The sequence below is a fragment of the Canis lupus genome, chromosome 1 (genome assembly GCF_048164855.1).
Source record: "Canis lupus baileyi chromosome 1, mCanLup2.hap1, whole genome shotgun sequence".
Lineage (NCBI taxonomy): Eukaryota > Metazoa > Chordata > Mammalia > Carnivora > Canidae > Canis > Canis lupus.
In genome coordinates this window covers 115,811,238-115,838,286 of record NC_132838.1, presented here as the reverse complement: position 1 = coordinate 115,838,286, position 27,049 = coordinate 115,811,238, and the positions used below count along the sequence as shown (strand labels likewise).

The 27,049-nt window shown below is 38.9% G+C and overlaps 1 protein-coding gene and 1 long non-coding RNA gene across 5 annotated transcripts in view; one reads left to right on the top strand and one right to left on the bottom strand.

The window, feature by feature from the left end:
* Nucleotides 1–2,118, top strand: part of LOC140602386 (uncharacterized) — a 28,866-nt gene extending 26,748 nt beyond the window's left edge. Inside the window, exon 5 of the long non-coding RNA XR_012005400.1 lies at nt 2,105–2,118. This is a non-coding gene — a long non-coding RNA (uncharacterized lncRNA). The remainder of the gene's footprint in view (nt 1–2,104) is intronic.
* The window catches only part of ZNF527 (zinc finger protein 527), a 28,532-nt gene extending 10,774 nt beyond the window's left edge, over nt 1–17,758 (bottom strand). Inside the window, exons 1-4 of one of the 4 annotated variants that reach the window (XM_072840051.1) lie at nt 17,544–17,758; nt 14,943–15,017; nt 9,914–10,040; nt 9,013–9,096 (exon numbers count right to left, since the gene is read on the bottom strand). In XM_072840051.1, coding sequence (XP_072696152.1) covers nt 9,013–9,096; nt 9,914–10,040; nt 14,943–14,975 — 244 coding nt within the window. In that variant the 5' untranslated portion in view covers nt 14,976–15,017; nt 17,544–17,758. The remainder of the gene's footprint in view (nt 1–9,012; nt 9,097–9,913; nt 10,041–14,942; nt 15,018–17,543) is intronic. The other 3 variants (XM_072840218.1, XM_072840133.1, XM_072840238.1) reach the window with 3 other exon arrangements.
* Nucleotides 17,759–27,049: the final 9,291 nt, after the last annotated feature.

Genomic DNA, 27,049 nt, shown 5'->3' with positions numbered 1-27,049 from the left:
ATTCCCCTTCACCCATTTTGCCCATCCCTCCACTTCCTTCCCTCCGGCAACTGTCATTTTGTTCTCCATATTTATAGGTATGATTCTACTTTGTGTTTGTTTATTCATTTTTGTTTTCTTTTATTCCACATGAGTGAAATCATACAGACCTAAAGTGAATTATGCTAAGTAAAATAAGTCAGACTAAGAAAAACTAAGAAAGTTGTTTTTTAATGAAAAATTAAGTCAATAGTTTTAGAAAATTAGACTAAAAGTGCATTACTTAAAAACCTGTTTTTTGTATTTGGAAGAGAATTTTAATTTCTATTAAAAACAGAAAATCTGGGACTCCTGGGTGGCTCAGTGTTTGAGCATCAGGTCGTGATCCTGAGGTTCTGGGATCCTGGGATGGAATCCTGCATCAGGCTCCCTGCAGTGAGCCTGCTTCTCCCTCTGTCTCTCAAGAGTAAATAAATAAAATCTTACAAAAAAAAGAAAAAGAAAGAAAGAAAGAAAATCTCTATAAAGTTTCTACCTTCACATTGGTTTGCAAATGCTTTGCTTCACTATAAAAAAAATTTAGCAATGGATATTGTAAATAGTGTACTATGAGTGTGGCTTATGTAAGAAGGACAATGCTAAACTCCAACAGATCATATTCAAATAAAGGCTTTAGTACTATATCAAAAAATTAATGAATAGGGATCCCTGGGTGATGCAGTGGTTTAGCGCCTGCCTTTGGCTCAGGGTGAGATCCTGGAGACCCAGGATCAAAACCCACGTCGGGCTCTCGGTGCATGGAGCCTGCTTCTCCCTCTGCCTATGTCTCTGCCTCTCTCTCTCTCTCTCTGTGTGTGACTATCATAAATAAAATAAAAATTTTTTAAAAAGATTTAAAAAATTAATGAATATTCATATATATGTTATAAAGGTAAAATAAAATGTCTCACATGTATTTTTTTATGAACTCTCATGATCACCTTTTAAAAAAGTAATCACTTGGGCAGCCTGGGTGGCTCAGTGGTTTAGCACTGCCTTCAGCTCAGGGCGTGATCCTGGAGACCCGGAATTGAGTCTCACTTCGGGCACTTTGCATGGAGCCTGCTTCTCCCTCTGCCTATGTCTCTGCCTCTCTCTCTGTCTCTCTCATGAATAAATAAATAAAATCTTAAAAAAAAAAAGTAATCACTTATAAATCAAATAAGCAGCATGTTTGGCATAATTATATATTTCTTTTTTTAAGATTTTATTTACTTATTTGAGAGAGAAAGAGCATGTGCATGCATGCATGAGCAGGGGAGAGGGAAAGGTAGAAGAGAAGGGGCAGAGAGAAAATCTCAAACAGATTTCACACTCAGCAAGGAGCCCCACACCAGGCTCAATCTCAGAACCCTAAGCTCATGACCTGAACCAAGCCAAGAGTTGGATGCTCAATGGACTGAGTCACCCAGGTGCACATAATTTTATTTTATAAAGTACATTTCTAAAAGAAATGTTAAATAAAACTATAAATGTACATATTCTAAATATCAATATCCATTGTCAAATTGCCTGCCAAGGTAATTTTTATCAATTTACATTCCTACCAGAACACAAGGTACATGTCTTCAAACTCCTCTATACTGACTAGTATCATTCTAAAATTTTTTCCCCTATAAGTAAAGATTACCTTATTATTTTATAATTTGCAATTTTCTGATTGTAAAATAGAGCATTTTTATATATGTGTATATAATCAAGAAATACAAAAATAGTTCAGCAATAGGAAATCTTTACTATAAATTCTTATAGAATCTTCTATAAATTTTATGGAAAAAAATAATTGAATAATGCTTGAATAATGCTGAAAAAATATAGGATCCAAAAGCCTCTCATGCTTAAAATATATACAACATTCATAGATATAATACACAGAGCTAGGAATAGAAAAAATATATAGGCATATGTAGTGTAAAACAGCTGAAAATGTACTGTGATATCAGAAAGAAAAAATTACATCAATTTTTCAACACAGACAGGGAAATTGTGGTTGATAAAGTAGAAATGTAAATAAGAAAAGGTAAGAGGGAACATAAATACCGGAAAGGTCACTACATTCAGCAAATATTTTGCCTTTTTCGCATAGGTACACAGGAAACTACATCTCCCAGCCTCCCTTGCAGTGAAGTAACTGAATTCTGGCCAATCAGAAGTGACAGATTTCACAAATAGTACTTCCAGGATAGTCCATTAAAAATGTACTGAGAGATCTCCATCTATTTTTTCTTTGTGTGTGTGTGTGTGTGTGTTGAGTGTTTGTCCTTCTCTATCTCCTCCCTCTCTTTCTCACTGGCTGGTTTCAGAGGATTCAGCACAGCATTTCAAGGCAATGGTGAGTCCTAAGAGATGATGCAGATGAATACGCCTGCATATCTGAATGACAACATGCAGGAGAAGCCCCAGATAACCTGGGCACCTGGGTGGCTCAGTGGTTGGGTATCTGCCTTTCACTCGGGGTCCTGGGATCAAGTCCTGCCTCGGGCTCCCTGCAGGAAGCCTGCTTCTCCCTCTGCCCGACATGTGTCTCTGCCTCTCTGTCTCTCATGAATAAATAAATAAAATCTAAAAAAAAAAAAAAAAAAAAAAAAAAAAGGCCCCAGATAACCTCACATTTGACTGTGACATGTACAAGGAACAATCTTTATTGTTTTTATTCACTGAGGCTTTGTTAAAGTAATTAGCTTTATGTTGACTAATACACTCAGAGAACTGTTGAAAATGTGCTAGAATAAGAGTCCAATAAACTGACTAGATGATATATTTTATACAAAAATTAATGCTTTTTCTATATACCAACAATAACCAAACATCTAAAAGGAAATACAGTGCAGCCTGGGTGGCTCAGCGGTTTAGCGCCGCCTTCAGCCCAGGGTGTGATCCTGGATGCCTAGGATCGAGTCCCGCATCGGGCTCCTTACATGGAGCCTGCTTCTCCTGAATGGATAATTCATTTCTGGAAAAATGCTTAGTCTTACTAAGCAAATTAAAACAATACCAAGAGTATTTCTGTTCCATCATACTGGCAAAAAATTATCAAGAGCAATATCACAAACTTAAGTTGGAGAATATCAAGAGGATAAGGAAACAGGAATTCTCAGACATTGTTAGTAGAAATATAAACTAGATACCATCATTTCAAGAACTATTTGAGTATCTAGTAAAATGAAGTATGCACTCCTATGCTCCAGCAATTTTATTACTATGTACAAATCCTTGACAAATTCTTACACATGTACATAGAAACATACCCTGCTACTATATGAGACAGCAAAGAATAGAAACAATCTAAATGACTATCAGTGGTAGGGAAGAGTTAAATAAAATGTGACAAATTCAAAACATGAAACACTATATAGCAGTTTAAAAAATAGAGCTATATTATATACAGATTTACCAAGGATAAATCTCAAAAAAAAAAAAATGTTGAGTAATACTAGCAAGTTACAGAACAAAACTTAAATACTACCTATGAAAAAATAAAACACTTTTGTAAACAGATGCAAAATGTTTACAAAATATGTTTAAAAATGAACTGGAAGGGGAATCCCTGGGTGGCTCAGCGGTTTGGTGCCTGCCTTTGGCCCAGGGCGCGATTCTGGAGTCCCAGGATCGAGTCCCACATCAGGCTCCTGGCATGGAGCCTGCTTCTCCCTCTGCCTGTATCTCTGCCCCTCTCTCTCTTTCTCTCTCTATGTCTATCGTGAATAAATAAATAAAATCTTTTTTAAAAAATGAACTGGAAGGACATATGATGAATTCATGACTTTGCTGCTTCTCAGAGCAAGTGTCAGCTGAAGGAAAAGTGAACTGAGAATGAGAAACAGAGAATTTGTACTTAAGATAGTTTATCTTGGGGCATCAGGTGGCTCTTTCAGTAAAGCATCTGCCTTCAACTCAGGTCATGATCCTAGAGTCCCAGGATCCAGCCCCGTATTGAGCTCCCTGCTCAGCAGGGAGTATGCTTCTCCCTCTGACCTACCCTTCCACCTCGTGCTCTCTCAAATAGATAAATAAAATCTTAAAAAAAAAAAAGATAGTTTATCTCTTTCATAAAAAAATGAAAATATGTCAAAATATTAACCATAATCAATTCTGGGTGGTAGGCTTTGTTGTATTTGTTACTTTATTCCCTTTACTTTCCTATATTTTTAACTTTGTCAATAAAAAAGAAAAAATATTCCTGAAATAAAAACTTGATTCTTCATCCTGAAAGAGAACACAGGTACCAGGAAAAAGTGATCCAAAAGGGTCAAGACTGAGACGTACTCAAATAAAATAATTTTAAAATTAAAGAACCTACTAGGACAAAATATAAAGCTTATTATACACATAAAGGAAAATACCAAATTGGCATCAGACTTTTTCATAACAATATTCAACATTAATACTATACTATAATAAACTTAGAGAAAGAATGGCCAGTTATGAAGAAGGTAGAACTTGGGAGGACATTATTTGTGTGAACTCCTTGTGAGGAAACTGCCAGAAAACAAACCAGCCAATCAAGAAACGTCTACAGAAATTTCAGCAAAAAGACCTGTAGCAAACACTGAATGTTTAACTACAGAACTAAGATAAAATGAAATGAGAGGCTGGGATAAATGTGACAGAAGAGCATGTAAATATAATATGTCTTGACGATATAAAAAGCATACAACTAACAAAATTTGGGAAGAGAAGGTGGGAGGTAAAACAAGTGTACTTCTGACTCATCTGTAATAGGTAAAAAATCAAAGGCTAGTTTTTTTAAAGATTTATTTATTTATTTATTCATGAGAGATACAGAGAGGGAGGCAGAGACACAGGCAGAGATAGAGAAGCAGGCTCCATGCAGGGAGCCCGACGCGGGACTCGATCCCAGGTCTCCAGGATCACGCTCCTGGCCGAAGGCAGCACTAAACTGCTGAGCCATCCGAGCTGCCCAAACCTTCCTACTTATTACAAAAATTATAGTATTAAGTGACCAAAATAAAAGGTTAGGAAAACAGATAGTGAAAATCTTTTTTAAAAACTGTAAAAACCATGGAAGTCTGGGTGGCTCAGCGGTTTAATGCCTGCCTTCAGCTCAGGGCGTGATCCTGGAGTCAGAGGATGGAGTCCCACATCAGACTCCCTCCATGGAGCCTGCTTCTCGTGCTCACTTCAGCAGCACATATACTAAAACATGGAGCCTGCTTCTCTCTCTGTGTGTGTGTATCTCTCATGAATAAATAAATAAAATCTTAACAAAAAACCTGTAAAACCCAGAAAACATCATATAAAACAAAATATAGAATTAAGCCCAAACATATAAAAAATGTAACTAGACTTTCACCTATTAAATTGAAATGATATTCAGATTGTTTTACCTAGCAAAACTCAATTCTATACTGCATATAAATGCTACACTTAAAATAAAATGATTTTTTAAAATTGAAAATAAAAGGATGAGGAAAGGTCCTAAAAAAGCATAAAAAGGCAGGAGAAAAGGAATTCTCCCCTAGAGCATTCACAAGTAAGGCAGGCTGCTAACATCTTGATTTTAGTCCTATAAGACCCATTTTTCAACTGTTTTTTTTTTTTTAATTTTTAATTTATTTATGATAGTCACACACCGAGAGAGAGAGAGAGGCAGAGACACAGGCAGAGGGAGAAGCAGGCTCCATGCACCGGGAGCCCGACATGGGACTCGATCCCAGGTCTCCAGGATCGCGCCCTGGGCCAAAGGCAGGCGCTAAACCGCTGCGCCACCCAGGGATCCCCATTTTTCAACTGTTGACCGCTATAAGATGATACATTTGTGTTGTTTTCAGCCACTAAATTTGTGGTAATTTGTTACAGCAGCAATAAAAACTTAATATAGAAAGTAGTCCGCTACAACCTTTCCGGAAGGGAATTAACAAAATTACATAGGCACTCACTCAGCAATCCCTCACCCAAGACTTGATCTTGAAAATACAGCCCTGGGACGCGTAGGTGGCTCAGTGGTTAAGCGTCTGCCTTAGGTTCAGGGCATGATCCTGGAGTTCCAGGATAGAGTCCCACATTGGGGTCCCTGCATGGAGCCAGCTTCTCCCTCTGTCAATGTCTTTGCGCCTCTCTCTCGGTCTTTCTCTCTCTCTCACCTCCCCCCATGTCTCTTATGAATAAATAAATAAACTTTAAAAAAAAAAGAAAGAAAATACAGCCTCAACAATGTGAAAATATATACATACAAGTTTATTTACTAAAGCACTGATTCTTTTTTTTTTTTTTTTTTAATTTTTATTTATTTATGATAGTCACAGAGAGAGAGAGAGAGAGGCAGAGACACAGGCAGAGGGAGAAGCAGGCTCCATGCACCGGGAGCCCGATGTGGGATTCGATCCTTAGTCTCCAGGATCGTGCCCTAGGCCAAAGGCAGGCGCCAAACCGCTGCGCCACCTAGGGATCCCTAAAGCACTGATTCTAATCGTAAAATAGTATAAACATCCTAAAAGTCCACACATCAAAGAAAAATCCATTCTTCAAAGAAAATGTTACCATAACATTCACATAATGGAGTATTTTGCCGCTGTTAAAAAAATGAAGATCTCCATGACTAATATGGAGTGTATACATAGTTAAGTGAAAAAAGCAAAATGCAAAGAGTATCTATAAGAAGATACAAGAAACTACAGATATGTCAGTTCGTTTGTACAAAAGAAACATAAAAGGGACAAACCTGAAAATAAAGAGATTGGTAATTTACAAGAGGGTAAGAAAGGGGTAGGAAGACCTTAGGGGAGATCCCTGGGTGGCTCAGCGGTTTAGCGCCTGCCTTTGGCCCAGGGCACGGTCCTGGAGTCCCAGGATCGACTCCCACATTGGGCTCCTGGCATGGAGTCTGCCTCCCTCTCTCTCTCTCTCTACGTCTCTCATGAATAAATAAATAAAATCTTTAAAAAAAAAAAAAAGAAAGAAAGAAATCTTAGGGAACAGAAATCAGATAGTGGGGATGAAGAGAGACTAACACAATTCTTTTTTTTTTTAGACATATTTTTCTAAGCTCGATTCTTAAAAGCATAGTAATGTTTCAGAAAAATTAATAAATAAATAATTAAAATCAACCAGGATGTGGTAGGAACCCAAAACAGAATACAAGTAATAACAAATGAACCTTAAAGAACCTAAGTAACTTTGGAAAAGTACTTTGACTGAATACTGTAAGACTAAAGACAAAAAGACCCATATATAAATAATGTAATCCAGTTAATAAATTTGTTTCTCACAGAGGAATAGCTTGGAAATTCTGAAATTACTTTATGTGTATACTAACACTGAGCAAATAAGTAAATACATTGTTTCTCATTGTCAGAAAAAGAAACTACTAAGTAAAGGAGAAAGGCTAAAAAAAAAACCCCTGTGGAGTAGGACTAGAATCAAGATAATAAAATAAACTGATAGGGCAGGGATCCCTGGGTGGCACAGCGGTTTGGCGCCTGCCTTTGGCCCAGGGCGCGATCCTGGAGACCCGGGATCGAATCCCACGTCGGGCTCCCGGTGTATGGAGCCTGCTTCTCCCTCTGCCTGTGTCTCTGCCTCTCTCTCTCTCTATCATAAATAAATAAAAATTAAAAAAAAAAAAAAAACTGATAGGGCAGCCTAGGTGGCTTAGCGGTTTAGCACCGCCTTCAGCCCAGGGCATGATCCTGGGGACCTGGGATTGAGTCCCACGTTGGGCTCCCTGCATGGAGCCTGCTTCTCCCTCTCCTGTGTCTCTGCCTCTTTATCTCTCTGTGTCTCTCTCATGAATAAATAAATAAAATCTTTTAAAAACAAATAAAAAATAACTTTTGCAGACAAGACCCATTGGGCCAAAGGATCCTAAAATTAGTATGCAAAAGTTTCAGAAGAAAATAAAGTCTCAAAGCAAGATATTTATTAATTACAATAGAAAAATAGTAACTTTACAATGGAGAAACCAAAGAGATACCACCTTTACCAAGTGATCAAAGTTATCATCAATAATAAGACATATCAATATTATGAATCCTTTGGTATGCTGCAGTGAGCGGAACATAAGAGTATTCCTGTGGTACTCTTTCCAAAAATGCATTATTTCAATTTAATCATGAGAAAACATCAGATAAACCCAAACTAGGTGTAAGCAGATGTAATGAGACATTAATTCACAGTGAAGCATATCTGAAGACTCTGGGAGAGATTTCTCCAGGACAATAAAATCAATAGATTACCTAATGTGTCTGAATGTCTTAAGAGATTTAGACAATTAATGGGAGTTGGGAATTGAGTTATTAATATGTATATAGAAAACTAAGGAAAAAAACAGACAACCCCCCTCAAAACTATTAACTCCCGGAAAAATAAAAAATCATATAGAGAAAGTAATATTGGCATATACATAGCACAGCTACAACTAGCACTTAATAGCCATAATTTGTAAACACTGAATAGTGTTTCAATCAAAATTACAACATGAATGAGATGGGCAGATGGGAAGTGTGTGTGGGCACACAAGTGCATACATATTTGATTCAGGTCAAGTACTAAATCCTTATTAAGTGATACTAAATGAGGACTAAACCTGAAAAAACAATTATGAAATAGTAACATGAACATATTTGTTATAGAAATGAAGGAAACGTTAAAAAAAAGCTGCAAAAATAAAGAAAGGTAATCCTTCTAAGGAGAGGGAAATTGGAGAAGAAGATAAGCGACTGCCTTTTTTTAAGAGAATAAGCCTTGTAAAACTACTTGACTCTTTAAACAATGTGGATGCATAACTTTGATAATAACTTTGATAAAAATAAAAACTCTAAATTGTAATCTGGAAATGTACACATTTCTGGCCCTAAAAGGAAAAGAAGAGCTGGAAAGGACTAAGATTCAGGTTATACACAGAAGAATCACAGAGTGTGTAATTTTATAGAAATAGGGAGAAACCCACCCCCGCCAAGCCCAGGGCAGCCTCCTCATGGCCACCTGGCCTGGCACCTTATGACAGCCATCCTTGCCCAGTTGCCTGTCACTCACCATCTGACATCTCTTTCTCCACCATCCAGGGTTCCTTCCCTTGCTCCAACAAGGAGATCATGTTGGGCTTAGAAATGGAGAGTCCTGTTTACAGGAGAAGAAAAATGAGAGCAAGAAAGACAAACAGGGAGACAATCAACTTGCTTTCTAGGACTCGGTCCATCTCTTGGTTATTAGGCAAGAAGAGAAATCAGAGGAAAGGCCAGAGAATGGAATGAAGCTTGTATGAAGGATGAAGATGAAACTTCTTCCATAGCACTGGTTCTCAAAATGCTAGAGCAGAAGCACCACCACCTAGGAACTTATTAAAAATGCAAATTCTGGGATGCCTGGGTGGCTCAGCAGTTAAGCATCTGCCTTTGGTTCAGGGCCTGATCCCGGGGTCCCAGGATTGAGTCCCACATCGGGCTTCCTGCATGGAGCCTGCTTCCCTCTGCCTGTGTCTCTGCCTCTCTCTCTGTGTCTCTCATGAATAAATAAATAAAAACTAAAAAAAAAAATGCAAATTCTTAGGCCCCAACAGAGACTTACTGAATCGGAAACCACAGTGGTTCTCAAACTTTAATAGGCGTCAGAATCATTTGGAGGGCTTCTTAAAACCCAGCCTACTGGGCCTATTCCCAGAGTTTCTGATTCTGTGGGTCTAGAGAATCAGAGGGTCTAGAGACCCCATAATTTGCAATTTAACAAATTCCTATGCTATACTGATGCTGCTATTTCAAACCTCATTCTACAGCAATGGGAACACTGATTTCTAACTTCTTTAAGCTACTTCAAATTATTTCCTGGGAACTGGAAGTAAAAATTCAGCTAAGCACTTAACATGACCTAGATATTCCCAATGGAAGAAGCAAAAATATTCTGGAGGGAAGATTCTGAATTATGGGGGAGACATCCTTACCAAGCCATACCAAGTTCCTGTAGTTCTCCAACATGACGTCTCTGTATAAATCCTTCTGAGATGGATCCAGCCATTCCCATTCCTCTTGAGAAAAATCCAGAGCCACATCTCTGAAGGTCACCAAACCCTGAAATGAAAAAAAAAAAAAAAAAATTTCTCATTTGCCAAGTGCTCCCATATGGTCCTAGCAGAAAAGATGAAATTCTGCCAGAGTTCAAAGCTCTGTGTGGCTCAAGGGAAATAATTATTGGGGAGCAAGTACATGCCTAGGTTTGTCAAATATTTTAAGAGAAAAAGAAATACTAGAAAGACTCATCCCTTGAAAATTTCACATTTTTGTGAATAAAAAAAGATATATAAACAGGGGAAAAAATTAGCTTATGGCATGAAACATGAGTTTATAACATGAAGGTACGTGAGCAAGGCTATTTTATATTACATATATTATGTATCAAGAAATTCTTATGGAGATGATTCCTTTATATTCCCCAAACTGGGATATCAGATGGGTCAGAAAAGTGAAGGAAGGCCTTGAATTGGCTTTAACAAAAGGTTATGGTCTGAAACTTAGACTCTCTATGTAAGGAGAAACCTGCAAAAATGTGTCCTAAAGAAATAATGAAGTATATATAAAGATATTTAGAAAGAATTTTCATTGAAAGGTTATTTGAAAAATCTGGAAAAAACATGAATGTCAAGAAATAAGTTTAGGGGCGCCTGGGTGGGTCAGTAGGTTAAGCATCTGACTCTTGATTTTGGTTCAGGTCATGATCTCAGGGTCATGGGATCAAGCCCTGAATAGGGCTCTGCGCTCAGTGGGAGTCTACTACTCTCCCTCTCATTCTCCCTCTTCTTCTCCCTGCTTGTGTGCTCGCTCGCTCGCTCTCTCAAGTAGACAAAATAAAATCTTAAAATAAAATAAAATAAAATAAAATAAAATAAAATAAAATAAAATAAAATAACAGTTTGGCCCACACCACTGAACCATAAGCTGTATGAGGGGAAAGATAACTGTTCTATAAGCTTGTGAATATCAAATGTCTAGTATAAAACCTGTCACATTGTAAAACAGTAAATATTTGCCACTCCAGTGAAAAATGGTAAACTTTTCTGTAATATATCCATAGGAAGGAAGAGTACTCAATGCTTAAAATGGCAGAGTTCCATTTTGCAGAGTATGGTCTCATTTTTAATTAAAAATCATGAAATATCATGCAGAGAATGGATCTAGTGCCAAGATCTCAGATGCCAGCCAAAAATCAACCTGCAAATGGGTTCTAAACACAGCAGCTTCAGGCCTGCTATGTTAACTCTTTTTTTGCTCATTGGTCTATTTAGTTTTCTACTTTTTGAGCTGGTTTTTATATTTTATTTTTACCTAGAAAACAATATTTTGCTTGTGCTTTCTTTTTTTTTTTTTTTTTTAAGATTTTATTTATTTATTCATGAGAAAGACACAGAGAGAGAAAGAGGCAGAGACACAGGCAGAGGGAGAAGCAGGCTCCATGCAGGGAGCCCGACGTGGGACTTGATTCCGGGTCTCCAGGATCACGCCCTGAGCCAAAGGCAGGCGCTAAACCGCTGAGCCACCCAGGGATCCCTGCTTGTGCTTTCAAATTAAATGTATACTGTTGTTCGTCAAATGGCAAAAAAAAAAAAAAAAAAAGACAAATATGATTATTCTACATAGCAGAAATATGGATGAATGTGGCTAGAGAAAAAAGATCACACAACTGCATACTGTTATGTAATTCCCTTGTGCCCCTCTATACTTCTCTGTGTCCTGGGAGGCTGACCTGTATTGGCTGCGTTAATAGACTCCCTTACTTGACCCCATTTTCAGTTGGTTCAGCCACATGCAAGAAATGAAAAGGAGGCAAGTAAAGGATATTTACTCCACTGGGACTTTCTTTGCAGCAAGACCCTGTGTCACCTCTGTCCTTCAATCCTGGTCACAATGCCTGTCAGAGGCCTTCTCTCCACTCAGATCTCTCTGTCTCTGGGTTCAGGACTAAGTTTTACTGCTATGAGTTCCAGGGTATAGCACTATCCTTTGTAGTTTCTCTATATGCCAATTTATAACTTGTAAACAATCCCCTTTTGATTTTCTTACTGGAACCCTGACTGATAAACATGTTGAACCAATGTACTTCTGGGATATGACCATAGATTCCACAAAAGCACCACACTTCCCTAATAAATTCACTTTCCCATTCCCCCATGATTATTTCATAGAGTCTGCCTCTCTCTCAAAACACCACCAACTCCTTTGAACTTCCTCATCTTCTTGCTCACCACATGTCCTTGCTGATCTGTATCCATTCTCATATATTGTCTTCCTTCTGTTACAACGGATAAAACTCCAGGCTCCTATCTATGACTATTCCCTCTACTTGTTTCACACAAAGACATTGTTACCTCTCTCCCTTGTAATTATCAGGGAGATATCAGATATAACTCCCTTATGTTATCAGTATTTTCTCACTCTCCTAGATTATTTCTACCGGTATACAAACTGATGCAATATCTTTCATCTTTTAAACAGACAGATAAATTCTCTTCTATAATCTCACTGCAGTTATTATCCTGTTTCTCTACTCCTCAAAACAAAATTCTTTCAAACACAACTCTCTGAAAGAGTTAAATCAGCAATGTCCAGGAACACCTGGGTGGCTCAGCGGTTGAGGGTCTGTCTTCAGCTCAGGTCGTGATCCCGGGATCCTGGGATTAAGTCCCGTATCCGGCTCCTGCAGGGAGCCTGCTTCTCCCTCCGCCTTTGTCTTTGCCTCTCTCCCTGTGTTTCTCATGAATAAATAAATAAAATCTTTTTTAAAAACTTGTAAAATCACAATATTTGTGAAGCACAATAAAGCAAATGCAGTAGGGATGCCTTGGTGGCTCAGTGGTTGAGCATCTGCCTTTGGCTCAGGTCATGATCCCAGGGTCTTGAGACTGAGTTCCACATCGAGCTCCCTGAGGAGAGCCTGCTTCTCCCTCTACCCATGTTTCTGCCTCTTTCTCTGTGTCTCTCATGAACAAATAAAATATTTAAATATTATTTTATTTAAAATAATATAATTAAATAAATAAATAAATAAATCAGCAATGTCCAATAGAAATACAATGTAAGCCACATATTAAAATTTTTCAGTAGCTACCTTTAAAAAATAGATTTAATGATTAAAACAAAATAAGAATAATTGCTCTATGTATTGACCAATTACTACATGCCAGATATCCTAATAAACATTTTACAGATATTATCTTAATCTGATTGTAAAACTTGTTAAAAAAAAAAGAGTAAGAAACCCATTTTACAAATGTTTAAGACCAAATGTCATGCTAAATCACTAGGTTATACTGCAAAAAGAAAAAAAAAAGTAAAGATCTATAATTAAATTTAGTAATATATTTAATATAACCCATTGCATCTAAAATGTCATTTCAACATGTACCCAATATAAAAATTATTAATGAGATGCTTTAATTTTTTGTATCAAATCTTCGAAATCTGGTATATATTTTATACTTACAGCACATCTTCATTCAGAGCAGTCTTATGTGGCTAGTGGGTACATTACTGGACAGCGCAGGTCTAGACTCATCTCTCTCCCCATCTTTTATGCCTACTATTCCCTCGTGAAACCACTGCAATGCTTTCATCCCAACTACTTTATGAAGTAGCTTTTGCCAAAGATATCAGTAGCTTCCATGTTACCAATTCCAATGGTCAGTTCTCAGTCTTAATCTTCTTCACTCTCTCTCAGAAGAATTTAATTCAGTTAATCATACCCTCCATGAAAGACTGCGTACTCATGATTTCCAGGACCCATACTTCTGGCTTTCCTTCTACATCAGTCATGTGCAGTCTCTTTTGCTGGTTCCTCCTCTTCCGGTCAGCCTCTAGATATTGAATACCCAAAACGCAGTCCTTGGGCATCTTTCCTATCTACAATCACAATCCCACCCTCAAGATAATCCTATCCTGTCCTATGGTTTCAAATACACTAATGATTCTCAAATTCACACCTCCAATCCTGACTCCCAGTATATAATCAATATTGCACTTGGATTTCCAACAGGTTTCTCAGACTTAGTAGATCTAGAACTCAATTCTTGTTCCCATCTCATTCTGCCTTGTCTTTCCATCTCAGTAAATGCCAAGGCCATTTGTACAGTTGCCCAGGTCAAAAATCTTTGTAGTTATCCTTAACTTTATTTCTCTCACACTCCACAACCAGTCCCTGGCCAAATTCCATTATTTTCTATCTCTAACATATACCCCAAATCCCACCAGCAACAATGCCACCATCATGGCCCAAGCAGCTATCATTTTCCTCCTAGATTACTGTAGAGTCTTCTGACTGATTTCCCTGCTCCGCCCTTACTTCCTTTCTATTTTCCTTTCAAAATATAAATCAGATTATATCACAAACACTACAAAGATGACTCTTCACCCTTAGAATAAAACTCAAAGTTCTGGTCATGAGTTTCAAGGGCCCAGATAACTTGTTCCCCAGGTACTCCTGTGATCGCATCATAGTGCTCATTTCCCTCTGAGGATACTGACTCAACAATATTCCTAGAACCCATCAGACATGTTCCCACCACAGTAACTTCATATTTGCTATTCCTTCTCCTCTTAAAGCTCTTCTCCAGATCTTCACAAAACCTCCTTCCTACTTTCACCGAGGCTTTTCTTTGCTTAAATGTCACTTCCTCAGAAGGGCCATCCTGGATCTCCTTATTTAAAAGGGCACTCAATAATCACACCTCTATCCTTTATTTCACTTGCACTGATCTCCAGCACAACATATCATGATCCATCTAAAAGAATAGTTCTTTTCTGTCACATATTTGAGCATGGCACTGAGTAAAAAGGACAGTAAATCATTTGTAGAGAGATTATATGAAGTAGTTGAAAGAAATGGTGAGAGCCGCTCATTGGGCTACTTGTGACTCTCTGAGGTCCCAAAGTCCAAAAAAATAAGATGGAATTTCTGGAAACAAGATGAAAACAACAACTTACTTGAGACATGGCTTTACAAAGTCCAACAGCCATTCTTCCTTCCTTCTTCAATCTTCTCTTTAGGAGAACAATGTCCTGAAAAGGGACAATTAAAGGGAAAAAAAATAGCAGACCAGCCCTATGTTGCTGATCGGAGATTCACAAAGATAGAGCTCTTATTCTATAAGGTCTCTATTGCCTCCTGACATGGGCCAGCCCTACCCACTTCCAAGATCTGAGAAAAGGTCAAAGCTGAATTTTAGCCCTGAAGTCCTGACCTATATTAAGAACATGTAGCCTAAACTCAACAAAATCTAAATGGCCAACAAGGTGGTTTATGATCTGGTCCCTAGCTGTCTCTCATTCCCTACCCTTAATCTCCTTGTTCACCCTACTCCAGGAACACAGGTTTCCTTACAGTTCCTCAAACACTGTGCACTCCTTCTTCAAGGCTGTTGCCTTCACTCCCTCTCTTCATTCCTATTTGTGCTCAAATTTTTTAAAGATTTTATTTATTAAAAAAAAAAGATTTTATTTATTTATTCATGAGAGACAGAGAGAGACACAGGCAGAGGGAGAAGCAGGCTCCATGCAGATAGCCCGACGTGGGACTCAATCCCGGGTCTTCAGAATCACATCCTGGGCTGAAGGTGGCGCTAAACCGCTGAGCATAACCCAGGCTGCCCTTATTGTCCCCATCTTACCAAGTAAAACTAAAGTGCAAAAAACTTAAACAACTCAAAGTCATAAGAGTCAAAATGCAATGAGACTCAAAAACTGGTCCCCTTTCAAGAGCCTACAATGTCTGAATGGGAAATATTTAACATAACCTGAGGAACCAATGCCACATATTTACTAACGAAGCCTCTTCAGAGCTGGCAGATGTTACCTTTATTATCTCACAGAAATACAGCTTGAGGCAGGCATTGCTAAATTTTAATACAAACCAATAACAAATTGCTCCTTGTCCTCTCAGAGCCAACATTTCTTCATTCTGAAAATGAATATTGTTGTGTTTGACCTAGAATTTAGGATCTACAACCCCCTAATTCTGGGCTACTCTGCACGAGCCAACTCAGTGTCTAAGAGAGTTATTTCATTAGTGCAATGCAGCTTGAAATTGTCCATAAAAGCCTTTGCAACCTGAGAGAAGAATCGATGAAGTCTTTCTGCATCTGGAAGCCCTACATAGCATCTGCATAAAAGAAACGTCTTTTAAATTTCTGTTTGCAAAGCTGTGTATCACTTGAGCAATACCTTCCCAAGTTTAAGATGAACCTCAGTCTCTGAAGAAAGTGATGTTAAAGACTTGAGTTTTATACAGCCCCCAGGCACATGCTGACTTTCCATTCCTTCAGTCATTGGCTACATGACCTTGAGCAAGTTACTCCATCTCTCAGAACCTTTCTTTCCTCACTGTCGAGACTGCATGAGTCAATTCCTGGCAGAGAGAAGTGCTACCTTTGTTCCCATTTACATTCTATACACACTTTTGGAAAGGAAATGAGAGAATTTTTCTTTATTAACGGAGAAAGTCAGAACCAAAATTTAGCTCACTTGGTACATGAGAAAAAAGAGCCATGGATCAGCCTTTCTTAGCACCAAAATGAAGAGTTTTAATAAAGACAAAGCTAAAACCTCAAACTCCTTGGGCTTTCAGATTAAGCTTTCCTCCAGAGGCAGTCAATTTGAGGACAGTCTCACTAGAATGTCTTTAGCCTGGATCCTGTGACTCACTCACAAGGACAATGAAGGAAGAGGCCCATATCAAGATCCCATATCCTGGAGGCTCCTAGTCCAAGACCAGGGACAATTCTCTCCAAAACCCTTAGAACCCAGGGCCCCCACTTTTCACTCTCACACTACAGGAAAGATCAAGAAAGCTTAATAATTAAAAGCAAGGACTCTGGAGCCAAAACGCCTAGGTTCGAGACCCCATTCTATCACTAATTAACTGCCTGAACTTGGGCAAGTAATTTTAATCTTTCTATGCCCACAGTCACACACAATCAAGCCTGTGGTCTCATAAACACATAAAAGTTCTCACCCGGTCACACACATACATGGTATATGGTCCCACAAATTCACACGTAATGTCAAATATCTATGCAGTGGCAGTAACAAAAAGACAGAGATGATGACACACAATTACTCCAACAGGGAGATTGTTCCACACAACGTCACACAGAGTGTGAACCACACAAAGTCACACACCCTGTCATCATTACTCATACAAATGTATACCTGCTGAGATAAGATGGACACGGGTACACAAGCACACCTGCTGTCACACACATTCAAACACTGTACTATCTACAGAGACAAGTGGTCAAACGCAATCACCCACATTCATACAGCGACACACACAATGTCACACCCGCAGTCTCTCTCAAACGCATACACAGTAACACAGTTGTACCTGCAGAGAAACACAGTTTTATACCCGAGACATATAGTCTCACATAAGCACACAAGCGGTGACACACAAGATCACATTCTGTCACACGGCGGCCTCTCACGTAACCCCAGAGGCACCCACCCTGGTCCCATCCCTGTCCCTGCCGGTGCCCCCGAAGCCCGGCCCTGACCTCTGGCGCCCGCGCGCAGCCAGGCCCAACTCACCTCCCGGCGCCCTGGGCTCTGGAAAGCCGCCCAGACACTCGAGACCCGCGACGTCCCCCTTCCCCAGAATCCCCCGCAGGGCGAAGCAGAGCAAGGACTGAGGCGCACGGGACCCCGAGTTCTGCTGGGGAAACATCCAGCTGGACTGGAAGCCGCTCAGGTTTTCCTTCCGACCCCGGGAACCACGAGTCCCAGAGTGCTTTGCGCCGCCGCCTTCTTTGCTGAACTACATTTCCCAGAGGACCCTCAAGGCCCGCCTCGACTCCGCGCCTGCGCAGGCGGCCGCGACCGGGGCGTGTGAGTACCGAGCTGGCTGCTCTCGTAGTAGGTCTCGGGCGCTCAAGTGGCCGTGCGCGGCTGTGTGTGAGCAAACCGTGAGGCTCCGCGTGTCCGTGACTCTTATTGAATGCTCAGGTGTGGCGATCTGTGTGTGACCGTCGCTGCACACGTTTGTGCCTGCGCACCACGGGGCAAAGATTTCTGTCCCGTGCAGTGAGTTTCTGTACTTAAGATCATGTCCCGTGATTCTGGGTCGTTGCATGACGCCGAGGATGTGAGAGTGTTTGTGGGTTTGCGAGAGGTATTAGACTGACTTTGGGCAACCATTGCTTTGTGTTCTTTCCCCAGAGGTCGAAGGATTTTACCTACGACACGTGGTGGGGCTGTATTTGTTTCTGGGCTTCCCCGCAGTGTGGAGCGGGTGGGAGAGGTTTCACCATCCCTCACCCCCGGCAGTGGGCCGGGTCACTGTTACCTTCGCTTTTAGATCCCTTCTCTACTTGGACCCAGTGTGATACCGCAGAAGGGTAATTAGATTCCGTTTGTTGGGAAGACGCTCGTTTGCCCCCAAGCTCTTCATAATAATGATAATTCGCTGGAGCTCTGGGGGTTCTCTGGGTGTTGCTCCCACCTTTTCTCTATACAACTTCAATTAGTGCCCAGCTTCAAGAAAACTACCCACCGTCAGGAGGACAGCCATGTGAGCCCCTGAATGATGTGAAAGAAAACCAGAGCTGAACAGTAGTTAAAAGAGGTTGAAAAATATATATATTTTTTATTCGGGAACAATTGCAATAGGGGAGAAGAAACTTCAGCAAAGAATTGGGTTCAGTTCCAAATGCAGCAAAAACTAGTAGGGTTTACATGCAAGGAACAAATCGGTGGGGGTGAGAGGGGTAGTCCATGGATAGAAAATTAAGAGTCAAGGGTAGGGGGAAATTCTTGCTAGACTGACCAACAGAATTCTTGCTGAGGGCAGGCAGTCCAAGGAGATCAGATATGGCCTGGATGCATAAGGGATTTAATTAGATATTGAGAGTGGTCAGCTATCAAGGGCTCTGGCTAAACTGAGTTGACAAAATTCTTGCTAAAACTGGGTAATGCAAAGAGAGACACTGAAACCCCAAGATTGAAGCGCCTAGTTGAGAAGAGGATGCAGAGGAGCCTAACTAAAATTTGATCAAGGAGAAAGTATTTGACAGTTAAAATTCTGAACAAAGCAATATTCTTCCCCATCCCCAGACCCTGGAAGATCTAAAAGGTGCCCTGAAAAAAATAAAAAATAAAAATAAAAGGTGCCCTGAAGTCAGGATCTTGGTAGTGGTATGTGGATACAAGGGGGAAGTTCTTGAAATGAAAACCAATCTTTGGAGAATAATCCCTCCAATCCTCTCCCCACAGAGAGATGTCTAATAGCTAAAGCCTGAGAGTCTTAGACAAACAGAGTCTGGCTAATAAGGCTGATGTGATTTTCTGTTTATCTGTGAAATTGGGCATTGTTACTGTCAAAATAAGGCAAGCACTTTTTTTTTAAGGCTCTACAAACTTTAAAAGTGGGGTCGCTTAATGGGGAAATGTACTAGGTAAGTGTTCTTTGGATGATAATTATGGTTTGCTTCTTGACATCAAACAGCCCTTCCCTGGATTTGATGATCAGTGAAGGTTAGAGATCATCTTGGACATTTCATGGACTAAAAAACTAGAAATTTAAGACAGTCCATTCTTAACTGGCATAGTACACTTTCAGCGAAACTTTAAATGTGTACGACTATCTCTTCATATGTCAGTAATTGATCATAGGAATATTTTTGTCCTTTGTTTATTCTCCTTCTTCATGCCACCAAGTCCAACACTGTTTTGAGTCTAGTCATCTCCGGTAGAGCAGGACAGTGGTCCTCAAAGTATGCCAATTGGGTAAGTGGTTGTGCCGCTAAAACAAATTCTGGTAGGACTATGTCCATCAGGATATAGTCAAAAAGGCAGAACTACAGTGGCATTTTCAAACAGAATATTTAATTACAGGAAATTGTACAATGTTGAATGAATGAAAGAGCAAAAAGGGGACAGATTTGTAACTTCAAGAAACAGCTTACACCACAGGACTTGAGGAAGAAAGGGGAAGGGATGGATTTACTAGAACTTAAGAGCTCTGAAAAGTAGTCTCAGCCTGGCTGTTAACTGGATTTAGTCATCTGGTGCTGGGAAAGCAAAAAGATTTTGCAGCCAAGCATAGCCCTCCTCTGCTGCTAGAGATAATGAAAGAACTGGAAAATAGAAAGTGAGTTCCTTTTTCATTTCTGCCTTCCACCCTCCCATTTATGCCTCCATTGGCAAACTATAAAAGAGGCAATGGAGACGGAAAAATGTCTTTGTCAGAGACCTAGCTCCAGTATCACAGAATAGAGAAAGGCATGTTTGAAACTGAAACAATGACAGGGAAATGATTGATATATGATCCTTTTTCAATGTGCTGGAAAGTAAGTTAATTCATATAATTTTCCAAGTTTATTTTTCTTCTCAAACTTTTTTAACAATGTTACCAATTCTTACAAGAGAATCCTATTATATGAGCAAAAAATGGTGCATATTTTATAACAAAGTATCTTAATAAAAAAGCGATTCAAATTCTGAAATAGCTATCATCTAGTTTAATATGTAGTTATTTGGAGGAACTCCTTGTAACTTTGATAATAAATATGGATTTATACGTTTTCTAACTTTGTGTTGTCTAATGCAAATATTTCATGGTGAATCACTAACTCTACCCATGACTTAACAGTTCTCATTATCCTAACAAGTGTAAGAATAAGAATCATGGTATGTGGGGATCCCTGGGTGGCGCAGCGGTTTGGCGCCTGCCTTTGGCCCAGGGCGCGATCCTGGAGACCCGGGATCGAATCCCACGTCGGGCTCCCGGTGCATGGAGCCTGCTTCTCCCTCTGCCTGTGTCTCTGCCTCTCTCTCTCTCTCTGTGGCTATCATAAGTAAATAAAAATTTAAAAAAAAATAAATAAATTAAAAAAAAAGAATCATGGTATGTGATTTTTTTTTTTGGTATGTGATTTTTTAAAATAAATTATTAGGTATATTAATTATCTCTTTTTTAAAGATTTATTTATTTACTTATTTGTGTGTGTGAGAGAGAGAGAGAGGCAGAGACACAGGAGGAGGGAGAAGCAGGCTCCATGCCGGGAGCCCGATGTGGGACTCGATCCCGGGACTCCAGGATCGCGCCCTGGGCCAAAGGCAGGCGCTAAACCACTGAGCCACCCAGGGATCCCCTAATTATCGCTTTTTTAAATTGAGATATAACTGACATATATTATTTTCAGGAGTACAACATAATGATTCAATACTTGTGATATATTGTGAAATGATCACCCCAATGAATCCAATTAACATCCATTACTATACATCAAAAAAGTTCTTTCAGGACACCTGGGTGGCTCAGCCATTGAGCGTGTCTGCCTTTGGCCCAGGGCGCAATCCCGGAGTCCTAGGATCAAGGTCCACATTGGGCTTCCTGCATGGAGCCTGCTTCTCCCTCTGCCTATGTATGTCTCTGCCTCTCTCTCTCTCTTTGTGTCTCTCATGAATAAATAAAATCTTTTTTTAAAAAAAGGTGTTTTTTTTCTTGTGATGAGAACTTTTAACTCTTAACCAACTTTCAAATATGCAATATAGTATTATTAACTATAGTCACTATGCTTTATATTACATCTCCATGCTTTATTTTTTTTTTAAGATTTTATTTATTCATGAGAGACACACAGAGAGAGAGAGGCAGAGACACAGAGGAGAAGCAGGCTCCATGCAGGAAGCCTGACGCAGGACTCAATCCCGGGACCCCAGGATCATGCCCTGGGCCAAGGGCAGGCTCCAAACTGCTGAGCCACCCAGGGATTCCCCCATGATTTATTTTATAATTGGAAGTTTGTACCTTTTGACCCTCTTCACCTATTTCACCTATACCTCTATCCCACCTCTGGCAACCACCAATCTGTTCTGTATCTTTGATGTGGGATTTTTTTTAACTTTTAATTTTTAAGAAATTTTTTTCAAAGCCCAGTGTGGGGCTTGACTCACAGCCCCAAGAGTTCCATGCTGTACTAAATGAGCTAGCTAGGTGCCCTGCCCCTCTTTTGGTGAGCTTTTTTAGTTTCTTACTTGAAGGCAGTCATTCTGAATTAAGAATAAAATAAAATTGAGGGGACATGTGGTTGCCTCAGTCAGTTGAGTCTGGCTCTTGGTTTCAGCTCAGGTCATGATCTCAGGGTCCTGGAATCAAGCCCTGTGTCAGGCTCTGCATCAGTGCAGAGTTAGCTTAAGGATTCTCTCCCTCTGCCCCTCTCCTCACTTCTGAGTGCATGTCTGCACACATGCTCTCTCTCTCTCTCTCTAAAATAAATAAATAAAATGTTTAAAAATAAATAAAATTGGGAATGAAGAAACCAAGAATGATTTCTTGTCTTAGTTATTTTGATTGGTCACCCATATTCTTTACAATAGAATGTTCTTTTATAACCTTGCCTAGGGAAGGATAAAGCACAATTTTACCAGGGCTTACTCAGGATTGCTTATTGAGGCATTTGGAAGGAGTCCATAACCCACTATTAATGCTAGTGAAGAACCTCCTCACACCATAATTCATATTCCAGATAAATAAAAAACCCATGACCAATTTGTGGGGAAGAGAATTTATATTTAATGGCTAACTTCTATGAACTGTATAATTTCCTTTATGTATGTTATTTCATTTGTTCTTCACAATACTCTAAATAAATATTCCTTTTTTTTTTTTTTTTTTTTTTAATGACAGTCACACAGAGAGAGAGAGAGAGAGAGAGGCAGAGACACAGGTAGAGGGAGAAGCAGGCTCCATGCACCGGGAGCCCGATGTGGGATTCGATCCCGGGTCTCCAGGATCGCGCCCTGGGCCAAAGGCAGGCGCCAAACCGCTGCGCCACCCAGGGATCCCTAAATAAATATTCCTATTCAATTTTATGGTTGGGGGACTCAGAAATGTGACAGTTTATAAACGTTCAGGTAGCTGGTATGAGATAGGAGTCAAACTTACTTCTCTTTAGGATCACATGTCTGTGATGGTATACCTTGGTACATCATTTACTAAACCTAATCTTCTTTTATCTGAGCAATCTTCTTTTATCTTCAACAAATGGTGCTGGGAAACCTGGACAGCCACATGCAAAATAATGAAACTGGACCACCTTCTTTCACCATAAACAAAAATAAGCTAAAAATGAATTAAATACCTAAATGTGAGACTTGAAACCATAAAATTCCTTGAAGAGAGCATAGGCAGTAATCTCTCTGACATAGCAACATTTTTCTAGATATGTCTCCTAAGGCAAGGGAAAGAAAAGCAAAAATAAACTATTGGGACTACATCAAAATATAAAGTTTCTGCATAGCAAAGGAAATGATCAACAAAACTAAAAGGCAACCAACAGAATGGGAGATGATATTTGCAAATGACATATCTGACAAAGGGTTAGTATCCAAAACGTATAAAAACGTATAAAACTCAACACCCAAAAACCAAATAATCCAACTAACAAATGAGAAGTCATGCATAGACATTTTTCCAAAGAAGACATACATATCTGTCAGAATGGCTAAAATCAACAACACAAGAAGCAACAGATATTGGAAGTGGGGAAATAGGAACCCATATTTAAGCATCCCATTCTTGGTTTCCGCTCAGGCCATGATCTCAGGGTTGTGGAACTGAGCCCCACATTGGGCTCTATGTTCAGTGCAGAGTCTGCTTAAGACTGTCCCCAGCAAAATAAATAAATCTAAAAAAAAAAAACTATCAGCCCTGGAATTTGGGGATTATTACTAGCAAAGGAAATGATCAACAAAGTCATTAATAGATTTTAGTTAGTATTGACATCAGGAGGTGAGTCCTCCAACTTTTTCTTTTTTTCAAAATTGTTTTCGTTACTAGAGGAGCCTTGGAATTCCATAAATATGGGGACTAATTTTTCCATTTCATCCAAAAAAAAAAAAAAGCCACTGTTGATAGGAATTGAAATTAATCTTAGATCTCTTTGGGTAGTATTGGTATATTTATTATTATGACTATTTGAGAGAGCACAAGCAGGAGGATTAGAGGAAGAGGGAGAAGCAGGCTCCCCACTGAGCAGGGAGCCCAATGTGGGGCTCAATTCCAGGACCTTGAGATCATGACCTGAGCTGAAGGTAGACACTTAACCTCAGTCACCCAGGCGCCCCGTAAGGTTTCTAATGCATGACCAAAGGATGTCTTTATATTTATGTATTTATTTAGTTTCAAGTTTCATTCAAATTCCAGTTAGTTAACAGATAGTGTTTTATTAGTTTCAGGAGTAGAATTTAGTGATCCATCACCTAATATAACACCCAGTGCTCATCACAAGTGCCCTAAGGTCTTCTTAAATTTTGTGGGTTTAAAGGTTTATTTTTTTTAATTTTGTAGTTTTCAGTGTACAAGTCTTTTACCTCCTTCATTAACTTTATTCTTAGGTATTTTATTCTCTTTAATGTTAATGACATGGTTTCCCTACTCTCCTTTTCAGATGGTTCATTGCTGTTGTATGAAAATACAACTGACTTTTGTTTGTTGATCTTGTACTCTCTAACTTTGCTCAATTTATTAGTAGTTTCTTTGTGAGTTCACTTGGATTTTCCACATATAGAATGTCTGCAAATAGAGATGGTTTTACTTATTTCTTTCCAATTGAAATGTCTTTTATTTCTCTTTATTATCTACTTCTTTTGACTGTGGTTTCCAGTACTTGAATAGGACACTATTCACAAAACAAGAATACCAAGATGAAATGAAACAGTGAGTAAAGCAAATACTACCAAATAAGGCAAGTGCAAACAGTATTAAAAACAGACTAATTAGAAATACTGAATGGGACCTGAGGTTGCTCCATGGTTTTAAAAAAGAAAATCCATCAAGAAGAAATGTTATTAATTTCTATAGGCCTAAATAAGATAGATTTGAAAGCTAAGCTTGATGGAAATACATGGAGAAAAGCTTCTTAACATGATCATAAATTTATTTATTATAGAAATGGAAGTGCTAAGTTTTTAAAAATAATTAAGGCTTATTTCTTCTGCTGGGGTGAATACATTGGTGTTTGTTCTATTAATATTACTTATATCTACATTTACATTACAAATCTAATTTTACATGTGTTAAACATAATATAAATTAATAAGTAAAAGACATCATTAATAAAAAAACAACAGGAGAATGATGAGGTAACTATATATATAAAAACATCAAAGTTTGCAACCTTTTAATTTTGGTATAATATTGTTAAAAAATATATATATATACATATGTTAAACACTTGCTTTTTAAGGTAATGTGAAAATTCATAGAACTTCATTAGATTTAAAACTAAACCTTATGAAATAAAATGGAAGAAATCACAAAATATATTGACTATAGTGCAATAAAATTTTAAAAACTAAACACCGGGGCACGTGGGTGGCTCAATGGTTGAGCATCTGCCTTCAGCTCAGGTCGTGATTCCAGGGTCCTGGGATGGGAGTCCCGCGTGGGGCTGTCTATGGGGAGGCTGCTTCTTCCTACTGCCTATGTCTCTGCCTCTCTCTGTCTCTCATGAATAAATAAATAAAATCTTAAAAAAAAAAACTAAACATTAGGGGATGGTAAAAATGAATACATCAAACTGACTTGACTTTCAGAAGAAAAAAGGAAAAGGTTAAAAAGCCTTAAATAAGATTAAATAAGTTTTAAAGAGCAGTAAATAAAAATAAGCTTCAAGAGATTAGTAAATATTAACAGAAATTAACAAAATATAAAAAGATACATTGAAAAGGTGATTAAAAGAATAAAGCTTTTTTGATTAAAAAATAGAAAAATAATTCTCAAGAATATTCAGAATATGTCTATAGACACAGAGGAGATTAAGTAATTATATAACTTAGTTCTAGCAATAAATATTTCCCAAGAGTTCTGTGTTTTGTCTAGATAGAGCAGAATACTTCAGATTATAGGTTTACATCTGTCAGTGGATATTAACAAGCATTTTCTCTGCATTTGTTTTATGTGGTAATTTTCTTCTACACGTAGTTTAAATTTGTTTAGTTTAAATTTGTTTAGTTTAAATTTGTTTTTTTCAGTCTCTACACCCAACATGGGGCCTGAACTCACAAGCCCAAGATCACATACTCCATGACTAAGCTAGCCAGGTGCCCCACACCTAGTTTAAATTATATAAAGCATAGATGTTAATAGTATGTTAGATATTATAATGTGTGACTTTTTTTTCCTGGTGTTTAAATGTATGTGAAGTATTGTTTGCTGTGAGATATAGACCATAAACATCTAAACAGTTTTTATTTATTTTTTTGTAAACAGGCTCTACACTAAACATGAGGCTTGAACTCACAAGCCTGAGATCAAGAGTCACATGCTGTATGGACTGAGCCAGCCAGGCATCCCTAAACTTTTTAAAAATTTAAATTTTTAAAAATGATTTATTTGTTTGTTTGTAGAGCAGGGGGAGGGACAGAGGGAGAATGAGAGAGAATCCCAGGCAAACCCTGCACTGAGTGTACGGAGCCCAATGTGCAGCTTGATGGGGCGGGGGGGGGGGGGGGCGGTCGGTCAGTCCTATGGCTCTGAAATCATGACCTGAGCCAAAACCAAGAGTTGGACACTTAATCAACTGAGCTACCCAAGGACCCCTAAAGATTTTCTTTCTTTTTTTTTTTAAGATTTTATTTATTTATTCATGAAAGACACACACACACAGAATGAGAGAGAGAGAGAGAGGCAGAGACACAGAGGGAGAAGCAGGCCCCATGCCGGAAGCCTGATACGGGACTCGATCCCAGGACTCCAGGATCACACCCTGAGCCAAAGGCAGGCGCCAAACCACTGAGCCACCCAGGGATCCCAAGATTTTCATTTTTAAGTAGTCTCTACACACAAGATGGGGCTCAACCTTACACCCCTCAGATCAAGAGTTGCATGCTGTATTGACTGAGCCAGCCAGGCATCCCAAGACCATAAACATCCAGAAATGATGCAGTTAAAATGAAAAGTAAAGTGTTTCACATTCACTGGAGTTTGAATATTTTCCACCAAAAAATAACTACATAAATCAGTGAGAAGAGTGGCATTATTTTATAGTTTTGAAAATCTCTTTCATCCTAAGTGTAACAGAATACAGCTGGTA